The sequence below is a fragment of the Pseudochaenichthys georgianus genome, chromosome 6, assembly GCF_902827115.2.
Source record: "Pseudochaenichthys georgianus chromosome 6, fPseGeo1.2, whole genome shotgun sequence".
Lineage (NCBI taxonomy): Eukaryota > Metazoa > Chordata > Actinopteri > Perciformes > Channichthyidae > Pseudochaenichthys > Pseudochaenichthys georgianus.
This window is the reverse complement of record NC_047508.1, coordinates 7963444-7988755: the sequence shown is the minus strand read 5'-3', so window position 1 is coordinate 7988755 and position 25312 is coordinate 7963444. Positions and strand designations below refer to the sequence as shown.

Sequence of the window (25312 nt, the reverse complement as noted above, 5' to 3'; positions counted from 1 at the left end):
AAATATGTGCATATTTAATAATAATAATAATAATAATATATTTTATTTATAAGCGCACTTTTCATTTGCGTAAACAAAACTCAAAGTGCTATTTAATGAAATAATGTATAATTTGCATATTTAAACATGCTATTTCAGAAAACTTGTAATACAAAAAACAATTGCCTTATTGTAAGTAATTAACTGGAGAAATGTCTAGCTGATACCTTTAAGTTAAACAAATTACCCTATTCACCTGGGGTGTCACGCCTTAATTACATAACAAGCTTGAAATCTACCCTTCATATTTCCTCTTTTTATAAACAATCTGAAGCTTCTGTTTGAAGGAATAAGCTGCCAAGAACATAAATGAAACCCTATGGAGAGCTGTTGTGTTTGTTAAAGCATTTTCAAGTATCAAGCTTAATTTACCTACATTTGATTGATTTTGCTAACTTATAAGTGAACTGATTAGGCAATATACCTCACCTCCTGTGAGCGGCCCAGCCCTTCGTATATTTTTCTGTATGTGGCCCTCAGTGAAAAATGTTTGGACAGTGACACCCCTGCAATAGAGCAAAGATTAAGGAAATGGACAAGAAATGTTAAATCCCAAATGTATGTGTATACTTTTCTGTAAAGGCAGGGTAAAGTAAAGAGTCCAATCACCCACAAATGTAATTTATATGGACCAGAGAGTGTTATCTTTCATTAAAGCAGGTAATTTGACTATTCATTTCTCCCTCTGCTGTACTTGAATTACTTGATGTCTTAAATCATGTTCCATGGCAGCAAACACTCCTTGAACAGCTACGTGATGAAGTACAACAGGACAGCAACCGGTGTTATAGTGAACAGCACAACCAAACAAAGTCACATTGTTGAAATGATGACGTCAGGTGATAATTGGCTTCAGCAACTACCAATTAAAGTAGTTTTCCAAAGAACAGCGTAGCACAGTTACGGTATGTCCACACAGCAGCTTTAAACAAATCTTCCAACGCTTCTCTGCCCATTGACTTTGAATGTGGATGACGTCACTTTGCCACGCTTTTCGCCAAACTGCATTGTGGGGGAGAGAAGCGAAGATTTCCAGGATTTTCAGGATTCAAAAGTTGAGCAATGTTCAACTTTTGAAGCTGAGTTGGAAGCGTCAGCCAATCAAATCCCGTTTATGCAAATCTGACAGTACAAGCGCTAGCCAATCAAACCACGTGTATTCTGGGAGAGGCAGACCGCAGTTCATTTCCTCATATTCCAAACGAGAAATTACGGTAGCAAATCACCCGGTTCTTTACGACCAGACTATTTACCGGAATACAAACCGGAGGAACCAGGCATGGAGGGAGGTGGCAGAGACAGTGGGTGAAACTGGTAGGTTTTCGCCTGTTTGAGGAGTTTATATATATATATTAATGCTGTCAAAATTATCGCGTTAACGGCGGTAATTCATTTTTTGAATGAATTGCGTTAAAATATTTTACGCATTTAACGCATGTGCAGAATGGCCCGCCCCATACATCCCACCAGTGGCAGCGCCAGGGTATGGCTGGGGTAGGCTACACCCATACCAAGAAATGGCTTAGCCCCACCATGAAAAATGATGTTAAAGTAAGCAAAATAAAGTCAGCCAACTCGTGCCGAGAATTGCACAGACAGCAGTTAGTAAGATTGATTTCAGTAGCCACGGTTTTGAAAACTTTTGTCACATAGTGATCGACTTCTCAATAGAACATCTTTGATAATGGCATGGTGTTGTTGCAGGAAGTCCCGACGGAGAATACTTTTGCTGTAGTACAGGGGTGCACATAACTGGTACGCAGCCAGGTTGTTAAGGGAAATGTTTACATATGTCCTCAGTTATTGTATGTAATACTGTTATTGTACCACTGTGAGGCACTGTAGTATTACGTGCTACGTATTGACCAGTCTTGCGTCATGTAAATGAGGGTGTGTTCACCTGATGCACGTGTACACTGTCTATGTTTATTCTCTTCTAAGTTAGCTCGGCTGAGCGAAGGAATCACCTGTGAAGCAGAGGAATAAATCATGCTCAAGGGCTAAACAGTTCATCGTCTCCGTCTCCAATATTTCTCTCCGAGTGCAGCGTAAGAAGAAGCTGCCATCCTAAACCTCAACACACGCTATGTGCGTAATCTGAAATGGGTACCGTCACCGGTTGGTTATTGGCTACATAAACCAAAAAATCGTTATGACATCATAAAGTGTCCAAAATCTGATCAGCTCATTTTCAGACAGGTTTTTATATAAATGGATCAGGACAAAAAGTGAGATAATCTTTTTTTCCTGAAACGTTCAGAATCTCTTTACACAGAAGGGACACATGTTTATGTATACAAGACTAACAATAGGTTTTCACTTCTGGCAATTACATTTACTCTTAAAAAAATCCTAAAAGTACTGTTAGTATGTGGAGTTTATCCTGCTTAACAAAACGTATAAATAATAGTCGAAAAATACACTGTTACTGCACTACCTCATTGACAGACAGTCTGTGTCAGTTTCACACAAACATGCAAAGCATCACAAAGCGCCTATAATTTAATTACATAAATAATGAAGTTGTTGTCTGAATAATGATGACATATAGTCTGCAAGATTGGATGTTGATTCTCTGGGTACCTAGTAACAAACCCAGACCATGGTAAAGAGCATTATCGTGGGTGTTACTTCTGACTGTTATTTGGTTTATTTGTTTGCTCTGCCTGAGGACATTTACTGAGATGTTAGCAGGGGCAAGTGTGGAAGAAAAATTCTGAGTAAACATTTCCCTAGTATTTTCAGTTAAATATCGCTTTGTGGTTACCTCTTTTTGAACATTTGTGTGAACAGAAATAGAGCTCTCAAAGAACACACAGGAATGATCAGGGAGTGCAACATCAGTCACCACAACCTTAGAGATATTCAGACCCTTTGAGATAATTAAGTCCAGAGTGTGCCCCTTATTGTGTGTCTGCCTGAGAAGGCAGATATGCTTGTTTTCCTCAACAAGAACTGTTTTTAAATGGGGGGGGGGGGGGGGTTTCCTTTAAAAGTTGGACTGTTGCTGTGTTGTAGCTTCAGTGGTTCTCAGGTTACAGTTACATAGCAGTGAACAATAAACAGACTGATTCATGTGAATATTACTGTAAACTAACCTGTGTAAAAGTTTCTCAAATAAATGTTGTTTTTTTGGTGGAAGAAGCAGGTATCATTTTTTTTACCCTGCCCCTCAAAGAATCGGAATTGAGAACCGTTAAGAATCGGAATCGAAAACTAGAATCGGAATCGTGGAAATTCAAACGATACCCAACCCTACCCAGGACAGAGGGGCTAAAGAACTGTTTTGTGTTCTTGATAACTATGGACTGACTCAGCATGTGACGGAGCCCACACACAATAACGGCCCGTCTACACTACAGCGTCGACAGCGTCGAAAACTCCAATCTGCCCATTCACTTTCAATGGGGTGACGTCACGTTGCCTCGCTTTTTCGCCGAACTGAATTGTGGGTAGCAGAGCGATCCGTCTCCGGCGTCAGAAGTTGAACAATGTTCAACTTCTGACGCCGGAGTAGCCAGCGCCAGCCAATCAAATCCCGTTTCTGAAAATCTGACAGCTGAAGCCGTAGCCAATCAAACCGCGTCTAAGCTGGGAGAGATATCCCGCCGTTCATTTCTATATTTCAAAAAAAGTTGGAGGAGAAACTAACTATCGCCGTAGCAATCACCCGGTTTTGTATGACCAGACCCTCTTCACCTACCGGGATACAAACCGGAGGAACCAGGCATGGAGGGAGGTGGCAGAGACAGTGGGGGAAACTGGTAGGTTTTCGCCTGTTTGGGGAGTTTATATATATATATTGCTCGCATAAAATCCCCGGGGGTTTTTGCTTTGTATGTCGGGGGCGGGAGATTCATGTGATTGGTTGTTGGTCGCATTGCTTGAATAAAATCCCCAAGCTCCAGACACGCCCAGCTCCAAGCTATTTTTGAAGGTGTAGTGTGGACGCTCCGTAAGGGGCACCCTCTGGACTTAATTATCTCAAAGGGTCTGAATATCTCTAAGGTTGTGGTGACTGATGTTGCACTCTCTGATCATTCCTGTGTGTTCTTTGAGAGCTCTATTTCTGTTCACAAAAATGTTCAAAAAGAGGTAACCACAAAGCGATATTTAACTGAAAATACTAGGGAAATGTTTACTTTCTTCCATACTTGCCCCTGCTAACATCTCAGTAAATGAGCTAGTAGATCATTTTAATTCAAAAATTAAAAATGTTATAGATGCCATTGCTCCAACTAAGGTAAAGGAAGTGACTGGGAAGAAAATATCTCCATGGAGAAAGGCCATGACTGTGAGAGCAGAAAAAAGAGTGTCGAAAAGCTGAACGTAGGTGGCGAAAAATAAATCTCCAGGTTCACTTTGAAATCTATAAACAGAGACTTGGCCTTTATAATTTGGAATTGAAAAACGCACGACAGTCTTTCTTCTCTGACATCATTACCTAAAACAATGCACGTGCCTTGTTTGCTACCGTTGACAGACTAACTAACCCCCCAGTGTCAGTAGCCTCTGAATTTCTATCCATCAGGGCATGCAATGATTTTGCCTCCTTTTTCACTGACAAAATTCAGAATATCAGACAAGCAGTAAGTGCCACTGCATCAGGTACAGCAAATGTGTTGTCCCTATGTCCACCTAATATCAATTCAAACACCATGACACAATTCCATCAGATTAATGATAAAAACCTAGAGGACATTATTCAACTTCTGAAATCCTCCTCCTGCTGCCTTGATATTATTCCAACAGGATTTTTCAAAGATGTTTTTCGTTGCATGGCCTCAGATCTACTTCATATAGTAAACAAATCTCTTCACTCAGGTATTTTTCCACAGGCCCTGAAAACTGCAGTCATTAAACCGCTCTTAAAAAAGAATAATCTAGATGCTTCAGTAATGAACAGGCCCGTATCAAACCTGCCATTTCTAGGTAAAATCATTGAAAAAGTTGTTTTTCAACAGTTGAGTAATTTCCTGCATTTAAATAGTTGTTTCGATGTGTTCCAGTCAGGCTTTCGTCCAAACCACAGCACTGAGACTGCTCTTGTAAAGGTCTTCAATGACATCCACTTAAACACAGACAGTGGCAGAACTTCAGTGTTAGTATTATTAGATCTCAGTGCTGCGTTTGACACTGTTGACCACAACATATTACTCGACCGACTAGAAAACTGGGTGGGACTTTCGAAAACAGTTCTAAATTGGTTTGAATAATACTTAAAGGACAGAAACAACTTTGTTTCTATAGGTAAATACACATCTGAGTTGACAAATATGACATGTGGGGTACCTCAAGGCTCCATCTTGGGGCCTCTTCTCTTTAACATCTACATGCTACCACTGGCTCAGATAATGAAAAACAACAAAATAAGTTACCATAGCTATGCGGATGACACACAAATGTACGTAACAATTTCACCAGGAGACTATGCTCCAATTCAAACACTGAGTAAGTGCATTGAACAAATCAATGACTGGATGTGTCAGAACTTTCTTCAATTAAACAAAGATAAAACTGAGGTAATGGTTTTTGGAGCCAAGGCAGAACGTATACAAGTTAGCGCTGAGCTTCAGTCTGCAATGTTCAAACCAACAGATAAAGCCAGAAATGTAGGTGTAGTCATGGACTCTGACCTGAGTTTCAACAGTCACATTAAAACAGTTACTAAATCAGCCTACTATCACCTGAAGAATATATCTAGGATTAAAAGACTAATGTCACAGCAGGATTTGGAAAAACTTGTCCATGCTTTATCTTCAGTAGACTGGACTACTGCAATGGTGTCTTCACAGGTCTCACTAAAAAATCTATTAGAAAGCTGCAGCTAATTCAGAATGCTGCTGCTCGAGTCCTCACTAACACTAAGAAAGTGGATCACATCACTCCTGTTCTGAAGTCTTTACACTGGCTTCCTGTGTGTCAAAGAATAGATTTCAAAATACTGCTGCTGGTTTATAAAGCTTTGAATGGTTTAGGCCCAAAATACATTTCTGACCTACTGCTAAATTATGAACCATCCAGATCTCTCAGGTCTTCAGGGACTGGTCAGCTTTCTGTCCCCAGAGTCAGAACTAAACATGGTAAAGCAGCGTTCAGTTATTATGCTCCAAATATCTGGAACAAACTCCCTGAAAACTGCAGGTCCGCTGCAACACTTTTAAATCCAGACTAAAGACTTTTCTTTTTGCAGCTTCTTTTAATTGAACTATTCACATCTTAGACTGCACTGTAACTTTTATCCATGTATTTTTTCTTTTAATGTTTATTTTATTATCTTTTCTTTTTAGTGACTGATTTTAAATGCCATTTTTTTTAATGTCTTTCGTTTTTTGTAAAGTACTTTGAATTGCCTTGTGTTGAAAGGTGCTATATAAATAAACTTGCCTTGCCCAAATTAGTCTCGATTAGCTATTATAACATACGTTATACCTATTCCTTCATTGACATTGAGCTATAGGGATGATGGGAACTCAACACGTCGAGGCCCTTCTTTCACTTGATGATTTATGGACTTCCCTGGTTACAGTGAGTACTGGAACATTTTACTCACGAGGCACTCATTTAAAAGCCACATGGTATCATATTTATCTCAAAGGGGCCCTATTCTGCTCATTATCAGGTTAATATTCGTACTTTGTTCCTCTACTGTGAAAAGTTGACATGCTTTATATCTAAATATGTCTTTATTCTTCTCATACTGCCTGTGCAGCTGCCGCTCTTTTCACCCTCTGTCTGACACCAGAGCTCAGTCTGCTCTGATTGGTTAGCCGTCCGGCTCTGTTGTGATTGGTCAACCGCTTAACCATGTCCCTTCCTTTAGCCTATCAAGTACAATGTGTTGGAGCGCTAGCCGAGGGAAGTACGCATGTTATATTATAATAGTGATGTCACTAAGTTCCTGAAGTAAACAAAGGAGTCCAATTGGGCAGTTTCAGGCAGGGGAAGGGGTGTGTGGGAGAGAAACTCCCTCTGGATGGAATTTTGGGATTTTAGCCTTTCAGACCATTTACATGCACAAAAACCTATTTAACACACTAAAGGAAAGGGAAACCCCAAAAAAGCTTTTAAGCTCTTAATACTCAAGTCAGTGTTGTCAAATAAACCTTTTTTAAGAAACGCTTGCATGAGGCTGTGTTTTTCTTTGTTGGTGGACCACAGAACACTGTGGAAATCCCCTTCCTTTTACTCATAATCCTTGCCTCCATATGTTCCTCTGTCTCCTGTTTGTCTTCACCCCCACATTATTTGTAATGGCCTTTTAATGACAGCATCGCTTGTATTGTTTTCACCTTGCAAGCTTGTGTGTGGCAGACACATTTTTGTGGACGCCAAAGCAACTCAAACCAAGCAATATGCTATCACGTTGCCAAGCTGAGATTTAAATGAAAGAACGATGAAGACATTTAGGAGGTAATTAGTTGAGTTCAAAATTAAGGCTTAGTTCCAAGATAGGTGTAGTTGGAGCAAGGGCACACTAAGTGGAAGTAGTAAGTGTTGGGTCCAAGCTCAACGCCCCTGGAATAATTTGGCATTGTGTCTGAGGTTTTTCAAAGAGGTTTTTTGTTTTGTCCTTTTCTCTCTGTATCGACTCAGGAATAATACATCGGTTGGAGTCCATTGTAAGTTTAGTCACCACTTTGTAATCTAACACAGCAGAAAAGATTCAATTATGACCTAATAAAAAGTTCCACACTTAAATTCTAAGAGAAACTCTCTTCAGGCTAAAAGTATCAATCACTATTGGCTGGTTCATTCTCTGTTGTAATTACCCTTAATTTCACCTGGGTGAGTTAGAGGAGGTGTCATTGGACAGCTGCTGAGGGCTTTCAAGTATCAACAACTTTGATGTTGGCAATGAGCATGACTGAAATAATTATATATCCACACCCATTGTGTAAACCTTGCTGAACCCACCTGAATAAGAGACTCGTTTTGTTCAGCCGGATAATCTCCACATGTCTACCCTACTTTTATAATTTTGGAATTATAAATCTAATCGCCAGAAGAAAAATGCTAACGGTATGCTGTATACGAACGACAGCAGGGCACGACTTCAACGTCACGCCAACTTAAGATCGATATTCAAAAATACAGATTCAAAATTGTACAAGTTGAAGCGTTTGTTTTAACAGTTTGCAAGAGCGCAGGTACTTGCTTTCAAGCAGAACAGGGCAAACAAACTTAGCGGGAGTGTTTACGTGTTCGGCGTAATGACGTAAAACGTCCTCGACAACTTCTGCAATTTAAGGACACTAACTTCAGCTTGTGTTTGTGTGCCAGATGTGTGGGCAATGTCATATCTCACAGAGAGCAGTCCTACTTTGTTTTCCCTTTTTACAAGCTATTAGTTTATCTTTAACCATAAAAGACTTCTTGGAATAATTGCATAATTTCCCTCTTTTCAATGTTCCTTCCCCCCTGACTCTCTCATTAATCTCTCCCATCTTCTACTTTTTTTCCTTGATGTAATATTTTCTTTTTCCCCTGTTTTTCTTTTCTCCGCTCTTTATCTGTTTGCAGTATGTACCCATTACTAAAGGTTAAACATTCCTTTCTGTTCTATGATCTACTGGTGGGCAGAGGAAGGACGTGAATTGAATAGAGGTTAATGAGTCATGTCCAGTATAAAATAATAAATAGCCCCACTAGCTCTCACTGTTGTCCATTGTTCTGTGATAAAGACAAGCCAAAAGATGATTCCCTTCAGTCAAACAGTGATGAACTGCTGCATCAGCTTGGCTACTGCCATTCCATTAACTTGCCATGCCAGATTTGAGTATTGATAAGAAGACAAATCGTTTTTTAAAGAATCATATTTTTGACCACTTTGTGCCTTATACTTCACACACATTTACATATTATCACCTTGTAAAGATCAACTTAACATTTGTCTATTTAAATCCAGCAAACGTATTGCAACCTTAGCATTTATTGCAAAACTTATTTATTAAGCCGTTTGCATCTAAAATATGTATCCAGACTAGTTGACATGCTACTCTGATTAATAACAAGGCAGTGTACATATGGTATGATCAGTAAGTTATAAATGACTTGATGAGCTGAATCACACAGATCCTGACTCAGTAAAAGATACCAGTTATAATTTGAAGGTCAAAACAATTGCCCCAGATTTCCTCAACCTGCTTTAATAAATTGTTGGATGTGTTAAAAATCTATAGTTCGTTGAACATTGAACACATAATGCAACACAAAAGACATGCTGTGGGTCATAATCGCCACAAAATCCAATTGAATATTGTGTTTGGTCTATGAATCAAATAATCATGAATATAGGTTTATATCTGATACTGCCTTTTGACTAATGATGACTTGATTGTAGCAACCTTGTAGTGTTTTTTGAAATGACACATGGTTGCTAGATAGCTATTTGAAGCTATCTAACGTGGTAGCATTACTGCTCAATTAACCTAATAAAAGAAATGCTGGATTATTTTCGTGTATTAAATAGTGGAAAATTAACGTTAAACTTTTATTTGTATTGGTTTTGGTTATACTGGGGAAATTGCAATCTCGACTCAACGATCCACTTCTGTTTTGACTGTAATGAGTGCTCTACCTGGTACTCATTGTGTATTTCGCCATACTTTGCATTGGGGCACACTTCTGTATTTACATTGGCTATTTTGAGTACATAAATATACAAATTGTGACACAGCACAAGTCAGGATTCTACTAGTCTACTTTTCCCCCATGAAAATAATCTTTGAGCTCCCGGCCCTCAGGATCTGCTGAGGCCAGCCTTACATTAGAGCTTATTCAACCCGGGCTACAGGTGTGCTGCCCTGCCAGCTCCCAGAGGACGGCAAAAGATTCAAACACACCAAAACACAACCTTCAGAAAGACTGCTTGTCATCAGCATTAATTCCTGGACACTGAAGAATCAGCAGAGTACTCTGTCATCTGAAACTGACTTTGAGAAACAGAGACACAAGGGGAGAGAGAGTGGGCAGTAAAACACACACTGTCATTCATACCTTCTCATTATATCCCTGAGTCATAGAGTAACCCCGGAGCTGAGCTCACCGACACTGACATTCTGCTCTGTTTGTGTGTTTGGGTTGTGACTATGACCATATGTTTTCATTGAATAGCTTAAAGTTTGTGTTATGAAATGTGTTTTCATATAGTTGTGGCTACACTGGAGATAAGTATGCTTTGCTGTGTCTTCAAAAAGACTTTGAGTTACACCTAGAATTGTCTTACTTCCTCTGCACCCTAGCTATATTGTACAGCGTGTGTGTGTGTGTGTGTGTGTGTGTGTGTGTGTGTGTGTGTGTGTGTGTGTGTGTGTGTGTGTGTGTGTGTGTGTGTGTGTGTGTGTGTGTGTGTGTGTGTGTGTGTGTGTGTGTGTGTGTGTGTGTGTGTGTGTGTGTGTGTGTGTGTGTGTGTGTGTGTGTGTGTGTGTGTGTGTGTGTGTGTGTGTGTGTGTGTGTGAAAATGAGTAGCTGGGTCTCTTCTTTGGTAGACGTTTGATTTTCTTACAGCTTTCAAAGGTAAGCCTATGATCCTCTCTTAATAATTCCAAAGACAGCATTAGGACTTAAGCTTTTCATACTTTCATACTGCCTTTTTTTTTTGTACTGTCTTGACTATAACATCTATTTAATTCGTAAAGATGGATTATGCATTTTGCCCTCAGGAAAGCATTTGTATTAAAGAACAACCTGTGTAACAACAAGCTGTTTTTTTGGAAGAGGCAGATTTAATGACTTAAGCATCTACAGCAGTTCCTTTGATGCCAAGCCAATTTCTGTTGAATTAAAAGGAGTTATTACACTGAACAAAAATATAAATGCAACACTTTTGCTCCCATTTTTCATGAGATGAACTCAAAGATCTAAAACATTTTCTATATACACAAAATAACCATTTCTCTCAAATATTGTTCACAAATCTGAAGAAATGTGTGATAGTGAGCACTTCTCCTTTGCCGGGATAATCCATCCCACCTCACAGGTGTGGCATATCAAGATGCTGATTAGACAGCATGATTATTGCACAGGTGTGCCTTAGGCTGGCCACAATAAAAGGCCACTCTGAAATGTTCAGTTTTATCACACATCTCAATGCCACAGATGTCGCAAGTTTTGAGGGAGCGTGCAATTGGCATGCTGACAGCAGGAATGTCCACCAGAGCTGTTGCCCGTGAATTGAATGTTCATTTCAAATGATTAACTGTGTATGTAATGAAGATCATAGTGTGGGTTAAATCCATTTTCATAACCACTGTCTTTTAACTGATTTAAATGCGGAAACTGGGCTTATTCATCAGAATTTCGTATGACTTGACTTGACATGCTTGACCTGAGCAATGACTTGACTTGACTTGCTTGACTCTCACCACAGTGACTTGGGACTTGCTTGATACTTGTAGGTCAAGACTTGAGACTTGCTCATCACTTGCACATGTAGGACTTACTCCCACCTCTGGTGGATGGTATCTCTCTTGTGCTTGTGGATTTTTTTGGTCAAGTTACAAAATGATCAATTTTTATATATATATATATATAAAGGTATGGTCTTCTCAATAATATCGCAGCGTGCGTCCTTGTGTCTGGGTCCTTAGTAAACTGGGGACTGAATAGGCTCTCGGCCAATCACGGGGAACCTGACAGAGCCAGTGTGTCTCATGCGGCCTCGTGATTGGCACAGCAGCGATAGGGGCGGGTCCTCCCTTTTGTGTACAGGAGGCCTGGTGGGACAGCTCCGGGGTAGTCTTCTGCTGTGAGTGAACCGGCGCCTAGCTTGAGATAGCTACTGTGTGTAGCTGAATGTGTGCATTGCTGACTGAAAGATAACGTCTTCTGCCTCCATTTCTCCGTTCGCTACAATATGTTGGATTCATGTTAATGTGCATTTAAAGACATTTTAGGCTTTTCCTAGAAGTTCTTAAAAGAGCATCTAGACCAGTGGTTCTCAAATGGGGGTACGCGGACCCCTAGGGGTACGTTGGAGTACTGCAGGGGGTACGTGAGATGTATTTTATGTTAATGAAAGAGAAAAAAAGTAACGAAGTTTGAGCAGTGTGGGTTTTATATTAACAGTTACACATATTTCAAAATGCGAACTGTAATAACTGCAGTGGCCTTCCTGTCACTGAGAATAAGAAAGATCCTCAGTGAAGCACAAGCCCATGTTTCTCACTAAATTGTAAGTACAACTTATTAAAAAGATCAGTTAAATGCAACTAATGTCGTCTTAGTGTTATTGCATGATGTTAAAATTGGTTTGCCATGAATTTAGTGATGGTTTGTAAACATTTGAAATGTAGCATTTAAGTGTTTCTCAGTTACAATGTTGTTGTTTTAATAAATCAGACACCGATGGTGCAGCACTGTACTGTACCTCTTTATATAGGCATTTCTTCCCTAATAAATTGTTTTTGCGCTGATCAGAGGTACTTGGCTGAATTGTTTTTTCAAAGGGGGTACATTATTGAAAAAAGTTTGAGAATCACTGATCGAGACTGTGTGAAAATCAAACTCACTAAGTGGCAGCTTCAGACGAGAAGTACCTGCACAGGGCTTAGTGCAAGCAATAAATCACACAAACACGCATACAGTATACCGTCATCCAGACCTTCTCATTACAGCCCTGACTCATACAGAAACTCTGCAGGTGAGCTAATACATCCGTAGTGTGTTTGTGTGTGTACATGTGAGACTATTTTGGCTAAATGAAAACATAATACTGTCTATAATTTGAAAGTTAAATATGATGCGTATCGTCTGGCTTTCATTGGCGAGAAACGTGAAGTTGCTAAAAGAGGTTTCATTTGACATTTGTAGAGTCAACAGCAGTAAACATATTTTCAGACAAGAATACCTGACTAATTTCCCATCTTAATTTATTTCAAAATGTTACATGTTCCTATCCAGTTGGTGTTTGGGTGGCAAACTGGAGACATGCTGCGACACGTTTCTGTTTTGAAGTTGGCATTTGGAAGGGAACCTCTCCTTAACCGATGTCTGACAGTGATTGAGATGGATCGGAGGGAGGGGAAGGAAGGAGGGAGAGACATGGGGAGAGAGGGAGAGAGCCATGGGCTATAAGAGGGGCGATGAGGGTGTGTCTGGGAAATGGAGTTGCTTAACATCAAAGATAACCCTATTCAGGACTCAGCAGAGACCGTGCATTAGTCCGGGAGACACTCTACTTTATCATTGGCTCTTCCTGTTTGGCGGAAGCCTTACCCTTTAAGGTTGTGTTAAAACACAGATACGCACTGTAACAAATTAGAAGTCAACATCACCTCATGGCCTCCCACATGACTCAAACCCACACACTTCGACCTCACACTGGTCCAGGTTAATAAAAAACGTACAAATTCCACCAAGCTCTTTCAAAAACCTTTGATTCTACGAATGTAAACTCTGGTCGAATAAGAAACTATTTGTCAGCCTTACATTATTACCATTGACCGCAAATCTCAGGACTTATTGTACATACTTTAGGAGAGCATTAATAAACAATATCAAGATTATTGAAAACCAGATCTAATAATTAGCTAAGTCTACAACTTTCAAATGTCGCCTACCTGAATGAACACATTGAGTGAAGTTAGAGATGCAATGATTGATATCTGTGGCCCATTGGAAGCATTAGCGAGTAGCAGAAAAACAATAGTGACATATGATAAACTTATGAAGTTTCACCTAGTTTTTCTGTCTGCCGTTTTGTACTTGGAAGGTATTGTACAAGAGATGTACTTTCTTTGCTGCCTTCTGCATGTTGCTTAGAGCAGATCAAGTCAGAAAATGTAAAGAATGATCCACAGTATACTAAAATTCTAAAAATAGAGCTTAAGGGGATTCTAGAAGTTTGTGGTATTCCTCGGATGATTCGTCAACTTTTTTAAATGCAGTCTCTTCAAATACTTGTAAAAACATCTTTAAAAGGTTATTTTTGAAAGAGTACCCAAACAATTGAATACTGATCCTATAGCATTTTCTGACTCACGTGGACAGAATAAAATGGTATGTAGCAGAACCACAACCATGTCATCTTTTTTCCTTAAGCATTCTTCTTCCATGTCCATATCTAGCGCCTACATTACCGACATGCAACATTCCAATTATGGATGTATAAAGACAACTGGATTAACGTTTGGAGGTTGGGCCTGTTCTTTCCAAAGAGTTGTTCAGTGGAGCCTAAAGCCAAAAAACTAAAATACCCGATATTCCCTGGATCTTACATAGGTGTTCCAGCAGTCTTCGGCATCCACTGTGCCAATAGAGCATTTGCGTTTTCCTTTAAACCACCCTCCCTATTGTAACGTCACATCCAGTCTCTGCTATGTCAAATGAATGGAAAGGGAAAATAACTCTCGATTCACATAAATACAAATGTTATACTCATTGAAAAATGTCTCTTTCCAAATGTACCTTTATGGGATAAAGTATTTTTGGGCCCAATGCTATCGCATGACTGACAAGGAGGTTGCTATACCACTGTTCAACCACTACCAACATTTGCTTCAATGTCCGGCCGCACTTCCTGGGCGCTTTATTTCAGTTGAATATTTGGTTAATTATTTCTAGTAGCAGCTTATGATTAAACATGTGTTGGTCTCTCTTTCAGAACAGAGTCAACCACAGCAGGCGACACCGCCAACCCCAGTCAACGGAGGTAAAGAAAAAGAAAATGTATCACCACCTTCAGAAGGAGAAAAGAAAACAGGTGAGTAAATGTATGCTATGCCTGTACAGTACATGTGTACTTATACCTTAACTTCCATTTTATTGGGTGTGGTAGGAATACATTAGTGTAACCAACAGGTCTAAACCTCACACATCCATATATCTTAGTCTGACTGGTGAATGGTTCCGGCTTATACAGGAACAAATATGTCTGGTAGTAAATCACTATCGATTCAGCAGGTTCAATATCGGGCAGATTTGCATGAAGAAGCCTGACAAGTACAAGCCTGCTTAACAGTAAAGTAAATCACAATTCTGTTACAAGAATATCCTCAGTAATAGTTTAACTAAATTGTTTGTCTTCGGTTGACGAAAAGACGCAAGACCTTAAACAATACCAGCTAGAGAAGCTTTATACTACAAGAGTTGCCTCAAGTCAAAGCATTTTCTTTTTTACTCTCAAAACTCTTCAAACTCAATTGTAAATTCAACCTTCTAGTAAGTATATCAAATAGTGCTCTGCTTTTAACCATATCTTGTTCAGTCAAAGTTTGATTATCACAGCATTTGGATAGACTACGGTTAACATAGTGGTTTATGTTTTTTTAGACTTTGCTCATATTGTATGCGGTCATTGAGTAATATGATTTAATAAAAATGGGGCTATTTCAATATATCTATAACATTTTATTGTATAGCCTTATATAAACAATGGCCATTGGACAGAAAAAAACCTAAATGTATTTCTCTGAGCTTGGTCATACAGAACAGAGATAGCGCCAATTTGAATGTTAGGAACCGATGAGCAGAACTCAAATGTGTCCTCTTACCCAGTTCTTGGCATTTTAGATTTGGTCCTTATTTCGAACACATTTTCGTCTCTTGACAAATAAACATTCAACAGACTTTGCTGTAACATTGTAAATGTCCCCCCTGTGGGATGAATAAAGGACTTCTGATTCTGATTTAGAAAATGACAACACAAGGCAATTATAATGTAATGAGCTTGTGTTATTTTAGCAAATGGTATACCATAAGCTACATCCCCAGGAAAATGACCACATTCAGGTAAAAGCACTCATTACTCTTGCTCTAGAAAGCAAATACACAACACATAAGTAGTATACCTCAATCAAGTTGAAAACAGAAGAAAATTGAAATTATTATAATGTATAATAAATAAGTCAAAGATTTGCCATGATATTAAAATGTTAAAGCAATTTTCAATTCCTCATGCAAAGTAAAAAGTTCTCGCATATTGTCGAAAAGTCTTGCTCTCCTTACTGAACACGGGATACAGTTTCAGTGTGTGCACACAAACACTGACGCTACATTGGATAAGAGGGTCTTTGTGTTCTCAGCTTGCCTAAGCAGGCTCATTCTGCCCCCTGAGTAAACATGGGGAGCCACTGATAACATTAATTTGTGTATTACAAGGACACATTCACACACCAGAACACACATACATACACAAAGGCATTTCCCTCTGTAATGGAATGATTAACTGACTTTACTCCAACATGCCGCTGCTCACTGTATCATCACACATTGTGCCCAGGGTTTCGAGTGATCCTCAGGCTCTGGATGTCTGCAAGACGTGTGATTATAATAAGATGGAGTTTAGCATGTTCATGCAATCTTACATGACATTTTCTTAAGGGCTATTTTGCGGTTATTTTGACTGATTTTATAATTGCGATATTTGCCACTATATTAAAGGGAGCGACCATTTTTTAATCATTATTCACATTTATATTTTAAAAATATAATAAAATGATCATGCTATTTTTGAAAGGATAGATTTTTGTATCAAGTCTGTCCAATTGGTAGCCTTTATTTAACCAGGTGAAGCCCCTTGAGATCAAAAGATCTATTTTTCAAGGGTCTCCTGCAGGACATTAGTTACACATGTAAACATAAAAACAACAGAACAACAATAAGGATGACATACAACATAAATTACAGGGTACAGTTTACAAACTCTATTTACAGTGACAGGTACCATGAGTATCAAACAGCATGTCACCCAGCCGAGTTTTAAAATGATGCAGGCGAACCAAAGTGCTCAGTTTTAAACAGGTTTGCAGACTGTTCCAATTTAGTGGAGCTGCACATCTAAAAGCTTTCTTCCCTAAGACAGTCCTAGCACTTGGCACATTTAATAAAACAACATCATGAGATCTCAGGCAATACGTACTTTCAATTCGTCGAGAGATCAGAGAGCAGATATAAAAAGGTAGTTTACCCAACATGGCTTTATAAATGAACATGTACCAATGACTGAGCCTCCGTACAGTTAGTGATGGCAGACCTGCCTTGGCATACAGGGTACAGTGATGAGTAAGTGCTTTACAGTTAGTAACAAATACCGCTCATTTGATGGGACTTCAGAATTACATTTTAATTAATTAATATTTTAGTTTTTACATTCAACAAATATTGCACTGTCTGTGATTTGGATATTTCTCTAGTTCCTTTTGCGATTCCAATAAAATGTCAATTAATTGTCAAGCCCTCATTTCTTTTTGGGCTTGTTACTCCAGAAGAAAGCCTTCGATGATTTCTGATGGAGAACCAACAATAAATTAATTTATTTCCTGGAACATTTATGATATTGGTTCCCTTTTTTAACCCACAGTCTCAATCACTGGAGCCAAAACCCTACTGAGCAGGATGATGCGCATGGCCCAGCGGTACCTGTTGGACCCAATGGGAAGACAGAAGGCTGAAGAGAAGACTTCTCAAACACAGGCCAAGCCCAGACAGCGCACTTCTACACTTGGACGAGTTTTCAAGGGTCGCATCTCGGCTTCACTAACACAAGCTCAGGTAAAGCCTCGTTAATACAGATGTATTCATTATGCAGGGTGCATAACTACAAACGATTTCTCTGCATTCTTTTCCCCTTTTTAAATCTTTGCAAATTAAAACTGGATACTCTAAATCATTGTCAAACATATTCTATTCCTCTCTCTTAGTAAAAGGTGACTGTGTTTCTATTTCTGTCCACCTTGGTAGTGGTGATTCAGGTTTAACTTTGGAAATATATTGTATTGGAGTGGGAACCAGTGGTGGCTGGTGGAAAATATTTTAGGTGGGGCTGTGGAAATGGTGACCAAACAATACTAGGGGCGTCCGGGGGGGTTTCCCTCCCGGTACAAAGAATTGAGAGAAGACCCCTTAAATTATCACTTCTGGTGATGTTAGAGGGGGGGGGGGGGAGGACAAATTGAGGCTTAAAAATATGAGAAGACTGATCAATATCTCCATAATCTTCAGTGTGGTTAGCTATGAATCTTCCAAAACTTCCAAACACCTTGTCCTGGACATAGTTTAGAATGAACCATGTTTACCGAAACAAAACACAAGTCTCACAAGAAGCGTCTAAATGAGCCCTGAGCAAAAAAATGCTAACACACTCTAGGTATAAATCAATCGATATACTTATCGGATATGCACAACAAGCTTAGCTAACAAGCTAAGATTCCACAGATTCTAGAAATATAAGTATCATCACTGAGCGATCAGAACTCGCGACAGGGGAAGCAAATGCAGACATCACGACGTAGCAAAACACAGAGATATGCTGTTATTCTGATCAAAAACGAGAAACGCGGCAGAAGGTTAATCCATAGGTTAATCCAATGTGTATGTCACTTTGAAAAAATTATTGATAATCCATAATTCAATTTTTATGTCAAAAACAGAGTTTTCATATTAGCTGCTAATGATAGCTTCCAGAGTGTTTGACAGCTTCCTGTTTTGTCTCCTTGGATACGAGTCCAAACAACTCACAGACTGCACCGGGCGCTGACGTAGGCGCCCTGTGACCATCAGATTTGACGACGCTGATTGGCTGAAATTATGTTTCGGCGGCATAGTTTAAAGATAGCAACAGTTGGCTTCTGCTGCACTTGCTGCACTCTCGTCTGGGCACTGTGCATAGCGCCCAGACGAGAGAGGGTAATGATACACAGGCAAGGCCAGGCAGGAAACATGTGACTTATCAGTAACTTTAGACATCGTAACACAATTTTAAACGAGATTTGATTGTAGATTATACATTTTACTGATACCAATTATATAATATTTACCTTGTTTAATAAATAAAAAATAAAAAGTATTTTTATGTGGGAAGAGGGGGGGCGGCGCCCCTATGGGCCGGCCGCCACTGGTGGGAACTATCCAATTATATCAATGATTTATAATGATTATGTATCTCTATGATGGTTTTATAGAGATCACTTTGTTTTTGCGAATAGACAGCACTGTAAATAACGTACATTTCGTCACACCATAAGCCTTTGTAGCACAGTCTTTATGTCGTATATTCTTCTCTGTCCACTCTTTCTTGCCTATGCTTGATGAGAAGATGGATATTACTCTCATATCTAGGGATGGGTACCGGGCCCCGGTATTAAACGGGCCCCGGGGCTGAATTATTAAAGACCGCGGTACCGTTAAGCTCCAACGTTATCGGTCTTTTTATCGGTACTGGAGACATGTAAAAAATATGTATTATTGCTACACAAACATTATATCGCAGTTTTTGTGTCGCCAACTCTGTTTCTAATACGCAAAAAGACTGCAAAATGCATCTATGTCCGGTTTGTAACCAGTACGGTGAGAGCCTTTCAGTTCCCCCCAACAATTTGTATTGAATTAAATGGAACATGGAACCAGTAATCAATAACTTTGTTTCCCCCGGCCCCTTATCAGAGAACACCCAGCTAGTAACCTAGCTACCAAGCTAGCGGCAGTCAGAAACTAAGGTATCTTCTAATCTATTTACAAACAAATATGGGGAAGTGTAATTTCAACCATATTTGGTTGTAAAACATCGAATTTAGTGCTTGGTTGAAACCAGTGGAGGGGAACGTGTTTGAAGCCCGCTGCACCAAAAATAGCGTAAGTTTTGCTAATGTAGCGTTAGCTAGTGCAGCAGCGGCTAGATCCCCTCCTGGGTTTTAGTGACGTAATCTGCCACCCAGGACAAGAGACAAGCATATTAAATGTATTATTTTCGGTTGTGTATTTGTGTTTCCAGGTATAACACTATTATTTTTTTTGAACAACATTTTTATTCAACTATATGCAGATCAATTTTACATTGTTGAGATATGTATAACACTATTGTAATATTTAAGTTATAACAATCATAATTTGTGGATTCATTTCATTATGGTATTTGAGTTTGTTTCGGATTAACTTTTGTATTTGATGTTGCAATTTAATTTCTCCAAGAGAGACAAAAATCACTAAAAGATCTGACCTGTATTTATATATATATATATATATATATATATATATCCTAAATATCCTAAATGTTCTTTGGGTTTTATCCACAAATGCAACACAAATAAGAACTGTAAGTTATTATTTAATAATCAAACCATTATTATTGAAATGTAAGTATATTTCACACATTTAAATGTTGTTATAGAGTATGATCTCATTATTCGTTAACGAACCTCATATTTGTGATGAGATGTGCGTGAGCAGAACTCTCCTCTATTTATGGTAAATATTAAACTTTTAATACAAAAGTTGCCGACTTCTCATCCACGATTACGTCACTTCCGCCGCCTATAACCCAAGAGGTATACGATCTAGCACTACACACACACACACACACACACACAAACACACACACACACACACACACACATGTTTTCTAACCTGCTAACACAGTTCTGTGTACTGTTATGTTCAGTCATCATTCTTATGTTGAACATGAATACATTTCATGTACGTATTTCTTCTTTCATAGCAATTTTCCTTCATACTTTCTTGCCGTGAAATAGGTCTTAAAAAGTCTTACATTTGAGTTGGTGAAACCAACGCTGTATTTACCAAACTTTGGCTAAGATGAACATGCTAGTATTGTCCTGCTAGCTCAAAGCTGCAACCTTAGCTGTAGGCTCTTAAGAGACCTTAACATAAGTGATTTGATCTTTAGTTTGTAGGTTGCAAAGCCTCTCTTTCAAAACATCTGGTCAGTTTTGTTTCTATGGTTACCTCCTCGCTAGCTTGCGCCATTCATAAAGCTGTTTTCTGATTGGTTGCACATCCAACTTTGAACTCTGTGTAGAGCACTTTGCGCAAAATGTTAGCGGTGTGCCATGCTGAGGGAAGTGCTTCCGCCTAGTCGGGCATCTGAACCTAGATGGCAAACTGTTTATTGCTTACACATTGTCAATGGAAGCAGCAGCACATTACAGTCTCCCTTTTTCCATTCTTGCCTTTCAAAATAAAAGCCATAATCAGATTAATATGATAACTAGAGGGAACTAAAACCCACAGTAGGAATAGCTCAGCCTCGAGTGCCAGTCCACACACACACACACACACACACACACACACACACACACACACACACACCACACACACACACACACACACACACACACACACACACACACACACAGACAATTGGCTAAGTTCCAAACCTGATGAAAACACATCATTTCAGCAGTGCATTGTTGATGCTGGTTAACCACACAGACTAATGAGGGAGGGGACTGTTGCTAGGGGCGAGAGGAGTCGACTCGTACCTCTTTACTGTGATGAAGCACCCAATCATCATATATATATATTTCTTTGTTTTTCTTCTTTCAGATGAGAGCCAAGAGGCAAAGCCAACTCAGAAGAGGAAGGGCTCAGCAGGCGGGGGTGCAGGGGGGCAGTGGGGATATCACTGTGGCCCCTGTCACTGTGACAGATACAGCTGGAAACACTGACAGGTGAGGACAGGAGGTTAAACATGGCACACAAACATGACATGCCTGCACTCATATGTGGCAGCGCTTTCCTGAACTGTTTTTTTGACCTTTTACTGTGTATTAGGGTACTGCCAGCTGTGAACCTCTGAATGTATAGCAAGCATGATATTGCTGGAAATGCTATAGATTAAAATGCATCAAATAATATTTCTCTTCATTTTATTGTGCTTATTTATTAATAAGCTAGTCTTTTTTTCTTTTCTTTTTTGATTTGTATGGTATTTTTCACATGTTATACATAAATGCAGAACAGGCATATACAGGCAGCAGACCCCCCGGCACCCCAAGTATTCTCTCACACACACATGCCTACATACACCTGCGCACCCATTCATACATCAACGTAAAGCATATAGATACACATTTACAACAAATACATCATATACATGCACATGTACATGTACACATATACATGTACACATATACACATATACTTCCTGTCCCTCCCTAGGACAGTGCACCTTTGATATAGGCCAAGAAGATGTGCCACACTCCATTAGATTTGCTTACATTATTTACCCTGGCGATCATAATTTCAATGGCTGCAGTCTCTGTCATGAGTTTAAGCCATTCTGTAAACTAAAAAAAATAGAGTGTTGCTGTCAATAGTGAAGTTGAAATTCTGGATGGCTTTGGTATGGGATGGGGGGCCGATGATGATGTCTGATTTGGCACTGTTCAGTTGGAGATAGTTTGTTTGCATCCATGCTTTTATTTCTGAGAGACAGTTGGGGAGAATGGAGTGTGTTGTGGGGGTGCTGGTTTTCGTTGAGATATAAAGTTGGATGTCATCGGCGTTGAAGTGAAATTGAAGGTTGTGGCGACGAATTATTTTGCCAAAGGGGAGCATGTAGAGGATGAAGAGGAGGGGGCCAAGCACCGAACCCTGGGGGACGCCTTGAGACAGAGGAGCAGTGGAGGAGGTGCAGTTATTGATGTTGATAAACTGATGTCTGTCGGTGAGGTAGGATTTTAGCCAGGAGAATGCAGTGTCTGTGATGAGTGATGATTCGAGGAGGGACAGCAGGATGGTGTGGTTGATGGTGTCGAATGCTGCGGTGAGGTCGAGGAGGATGTTCAGGTCAGAGGAGAGGAGGAGGTTCAGTGTTTCCCACAGATCTGAAATATACTTGGGCGGGTGGTGGCAATCATTTTGCGCAAAGATGGCACTGTTTGTCAGAGCACTTCATCCTTCTGGGATTTCATGAAGAACAGCTCCAACGCCTGTGTGTATGGGAACACCTCTGGTGCTGGTCCATTAACCGACAGATCTGTTTCCCACATATATGAAATATACTTGGGGGGGGGTGGTAGTAGTATAGCGGGGGGGGGGGGGGGGTGAGGTGACGTGCAACAACATTAACCTTTCTGTCGGTCGCTTGTTAGCAGACCCTTCACGCGATGGCAGAGCGAACAGGTACAGGCAGGGCCCATAATGATAGCACGATAGTTTAAATCTACTACCCACAGTGGGTTACTTTAAAAAAAAATGTATTTAGGAACCTATCCATGTGATTTTTAGTGGGGGTCGACCTCAAATCCTCTAGGGGGTCCAGGGGCATGCCCCCCCGGTAAGATTTTACTTTTTATTTTGGAGTTAAATGCATCAATCTGGTGCATTTTGAGGGCAAAATAAAGAGACTAGATCTATGGAAACACCTATATTAAACAGAACTGTATACATTTCAATAATCATAACATCATGGCCATAACCAATAACATCCCATTTCCAATATGAAAAAAACACTGAAACTTGTTTATTAATTTATTTTTGGTTCATTTATAGTTGTGAGTGTGTCTGTGCTCCTGAATCAGCCTCTCCTGTCTCCCTCCTCTCCCCCTGCTCCTCTTTGAGGCAGCAGCAAAGACTAGTTTTCTCTCAACAAGTTTTAAAAGTGTATCTTACCTTTTTTCACCTAGTTAACTTTTTATTTATTCATGCATATTTTACTAATCACATTACATTTCATTTAACTGACGTTTTTATCCAAAGCGACTTATAATGACCGATTACAGGGACATTCTCCCTGGAGTAACTAAGGGCTAAGTGCCTTACTCAAGGGCACACTAGTGGTGGTGTTCCTGCCGGGATTTGAACCCACAGCCTTCCGATCTTCAGCCCACCTCACTATCCATTAGACCAATCACTACCCTCTCAAATGGAAATATGTGTTTCCATAAATGGTGACCACACCGTTTGAGACCCACTGAGAACTTAGACTAAGTTAACTATCTAAACACTCAGAGAGTCCTTTACCTCACCTGAGCTGAGCTTATCCCGAGCTTGAATGACACACAGAGACCAATCAAGGGCTCTGATTTATGATCTGTATGACAGTGGCCATGTCGGCAGGCCACATCATGTGGACAGCCAGTCAGTTGGCGAGATCAGTGCAAGGGAGCGAGGGATCATTGTCCACAAGTTAATCGATTGCAGATGGCGTCGTGGTCACGGACGAATAAAAAAAAAAATTATAAAAAAAAAAAATTATTAAAAAAAAAATAAACTAAATGGGTCGCGAAATATACTTGGGCGGCCGTTAATATACCTGGGCGGCCCGCCCAAGTATAGTCTATGTGTGGGAAACACTGAGGTCATTTGTGATTTTGAGAAGAGCTGTTTCGATGCTGTGTTTTGATCAGAAACCGGATTGAAATGTCTTAAAGAAGTCATTGAGGTCATCCAATTTATGTGCATGTTTCAGTGTCTGACTTGTTTATTTTCTGCAGATTTGACTCGGGTAACGACTGACTTTCATTTTAAGTTGTGAGTTTAGTCAGGGTTCGTACGGTCATTGAAAACCTGGAAAAGTCATGGAATTTCAAAATGCAAATTCCAGGCCCTGGAAAAGTTATGGAAAACAATATTTTTCCCAAAGTTTTGGAAAAGTCATGGAAATGTAACAAAAGTTGCGTCAAATTTAATTTACATTTTATCTAATCGCCGAAATAATCTGCGGGCGCGAGCTGTTATGTGCCATCATGACGCGCATGGTGTTATTTTTTAATATATGAAGCGCGAGCTGTGTGCTCGAGTCTTCCTGCCTGTCGGCTGAACTCTGCTGCTCCGGGATGAGGGTCAGCTACATTATCTACGGTGTGTTCGTTAACTGTGCGGAGTCACTGTGGCACAGACTGCACCGCTGGTGAACAGCTGTTAGAACGGGCCATTCAGGTGTTCAGAGCAGAGCGGCAGAGCGTGATGTGAACTGAAACGTTTTTCTGTCGCAATATTATTTAAGGAATCGTTGAGCTAGCTAGCATACATTGTCACTATCTGCTAACGTTAGCTTTAGCCTTAGTTTTCTAATAGTTTTTTTCATAGGCTATAAACAGAGGTGGTATAATCAATCAATCAATGTTTATTTATATAGCCCAATATCACAAATGTTACATTTGTCTCAGTGGTCTTCACAGTGTGTACAGAATATCAGTATGACAATACGACACCCTCTGTCCTTAGACCCTCACATCGTACAAGGAAAAACTTCCAAAGAAAACCCAGTTTAAAGGGAAAAATGGGAGAAACCTCAGGGAGAGCAACAGAGGAGGGATCCCTCTCCCAGGACGGACAGACGTGCAATAGATGCCGTGTGTAAATTGAAAAGATAATACATTTGCAACATAGGTAGTCCAAATGTTTGGAAATGCATGTGTGTATAATAGGAAGATGAATCCACGAGGATATCCATCCAGTACCGATGATCCAGGACCACAGCCACGACTCAAGATCCAGCGCTCGCGATCCAGGACACAGGACCGCAGGATCATCCATGACTCCGGATCCCAGCGTATATTAGGGATGGGAATTTGAAAGCAAATGTATA

General features: G+C 39.9%; 1 protein-coding gene across 1 annotated transcript in view; it reads left to right on the top strand.

Annotated features, from left to right (window-relative positions):
• LOC117447970 (uncharacterized) overlaps window positions 1–25312 on the top strand; it is a 114013-nt gene that overhangs the window by 53612 nt on the left and 35089 nt on the right. Inside the window, exons 7-9 of the mRNA XM_034085010.2 lie at window positions 14645–14743; window positions 17342–17532; window positions 21322–21446. Of these exons, the coding sequence (XP_033940901.1) occupies window positions 14645–14743; window positions 17342–17532; window positions 21322–21446 (415 nt within the window). The remainder of the gene's footprint in view (window positions 1–14644; window positions 14744–17341; window positions 17533–21321; window positions 21447–25312) is intronic.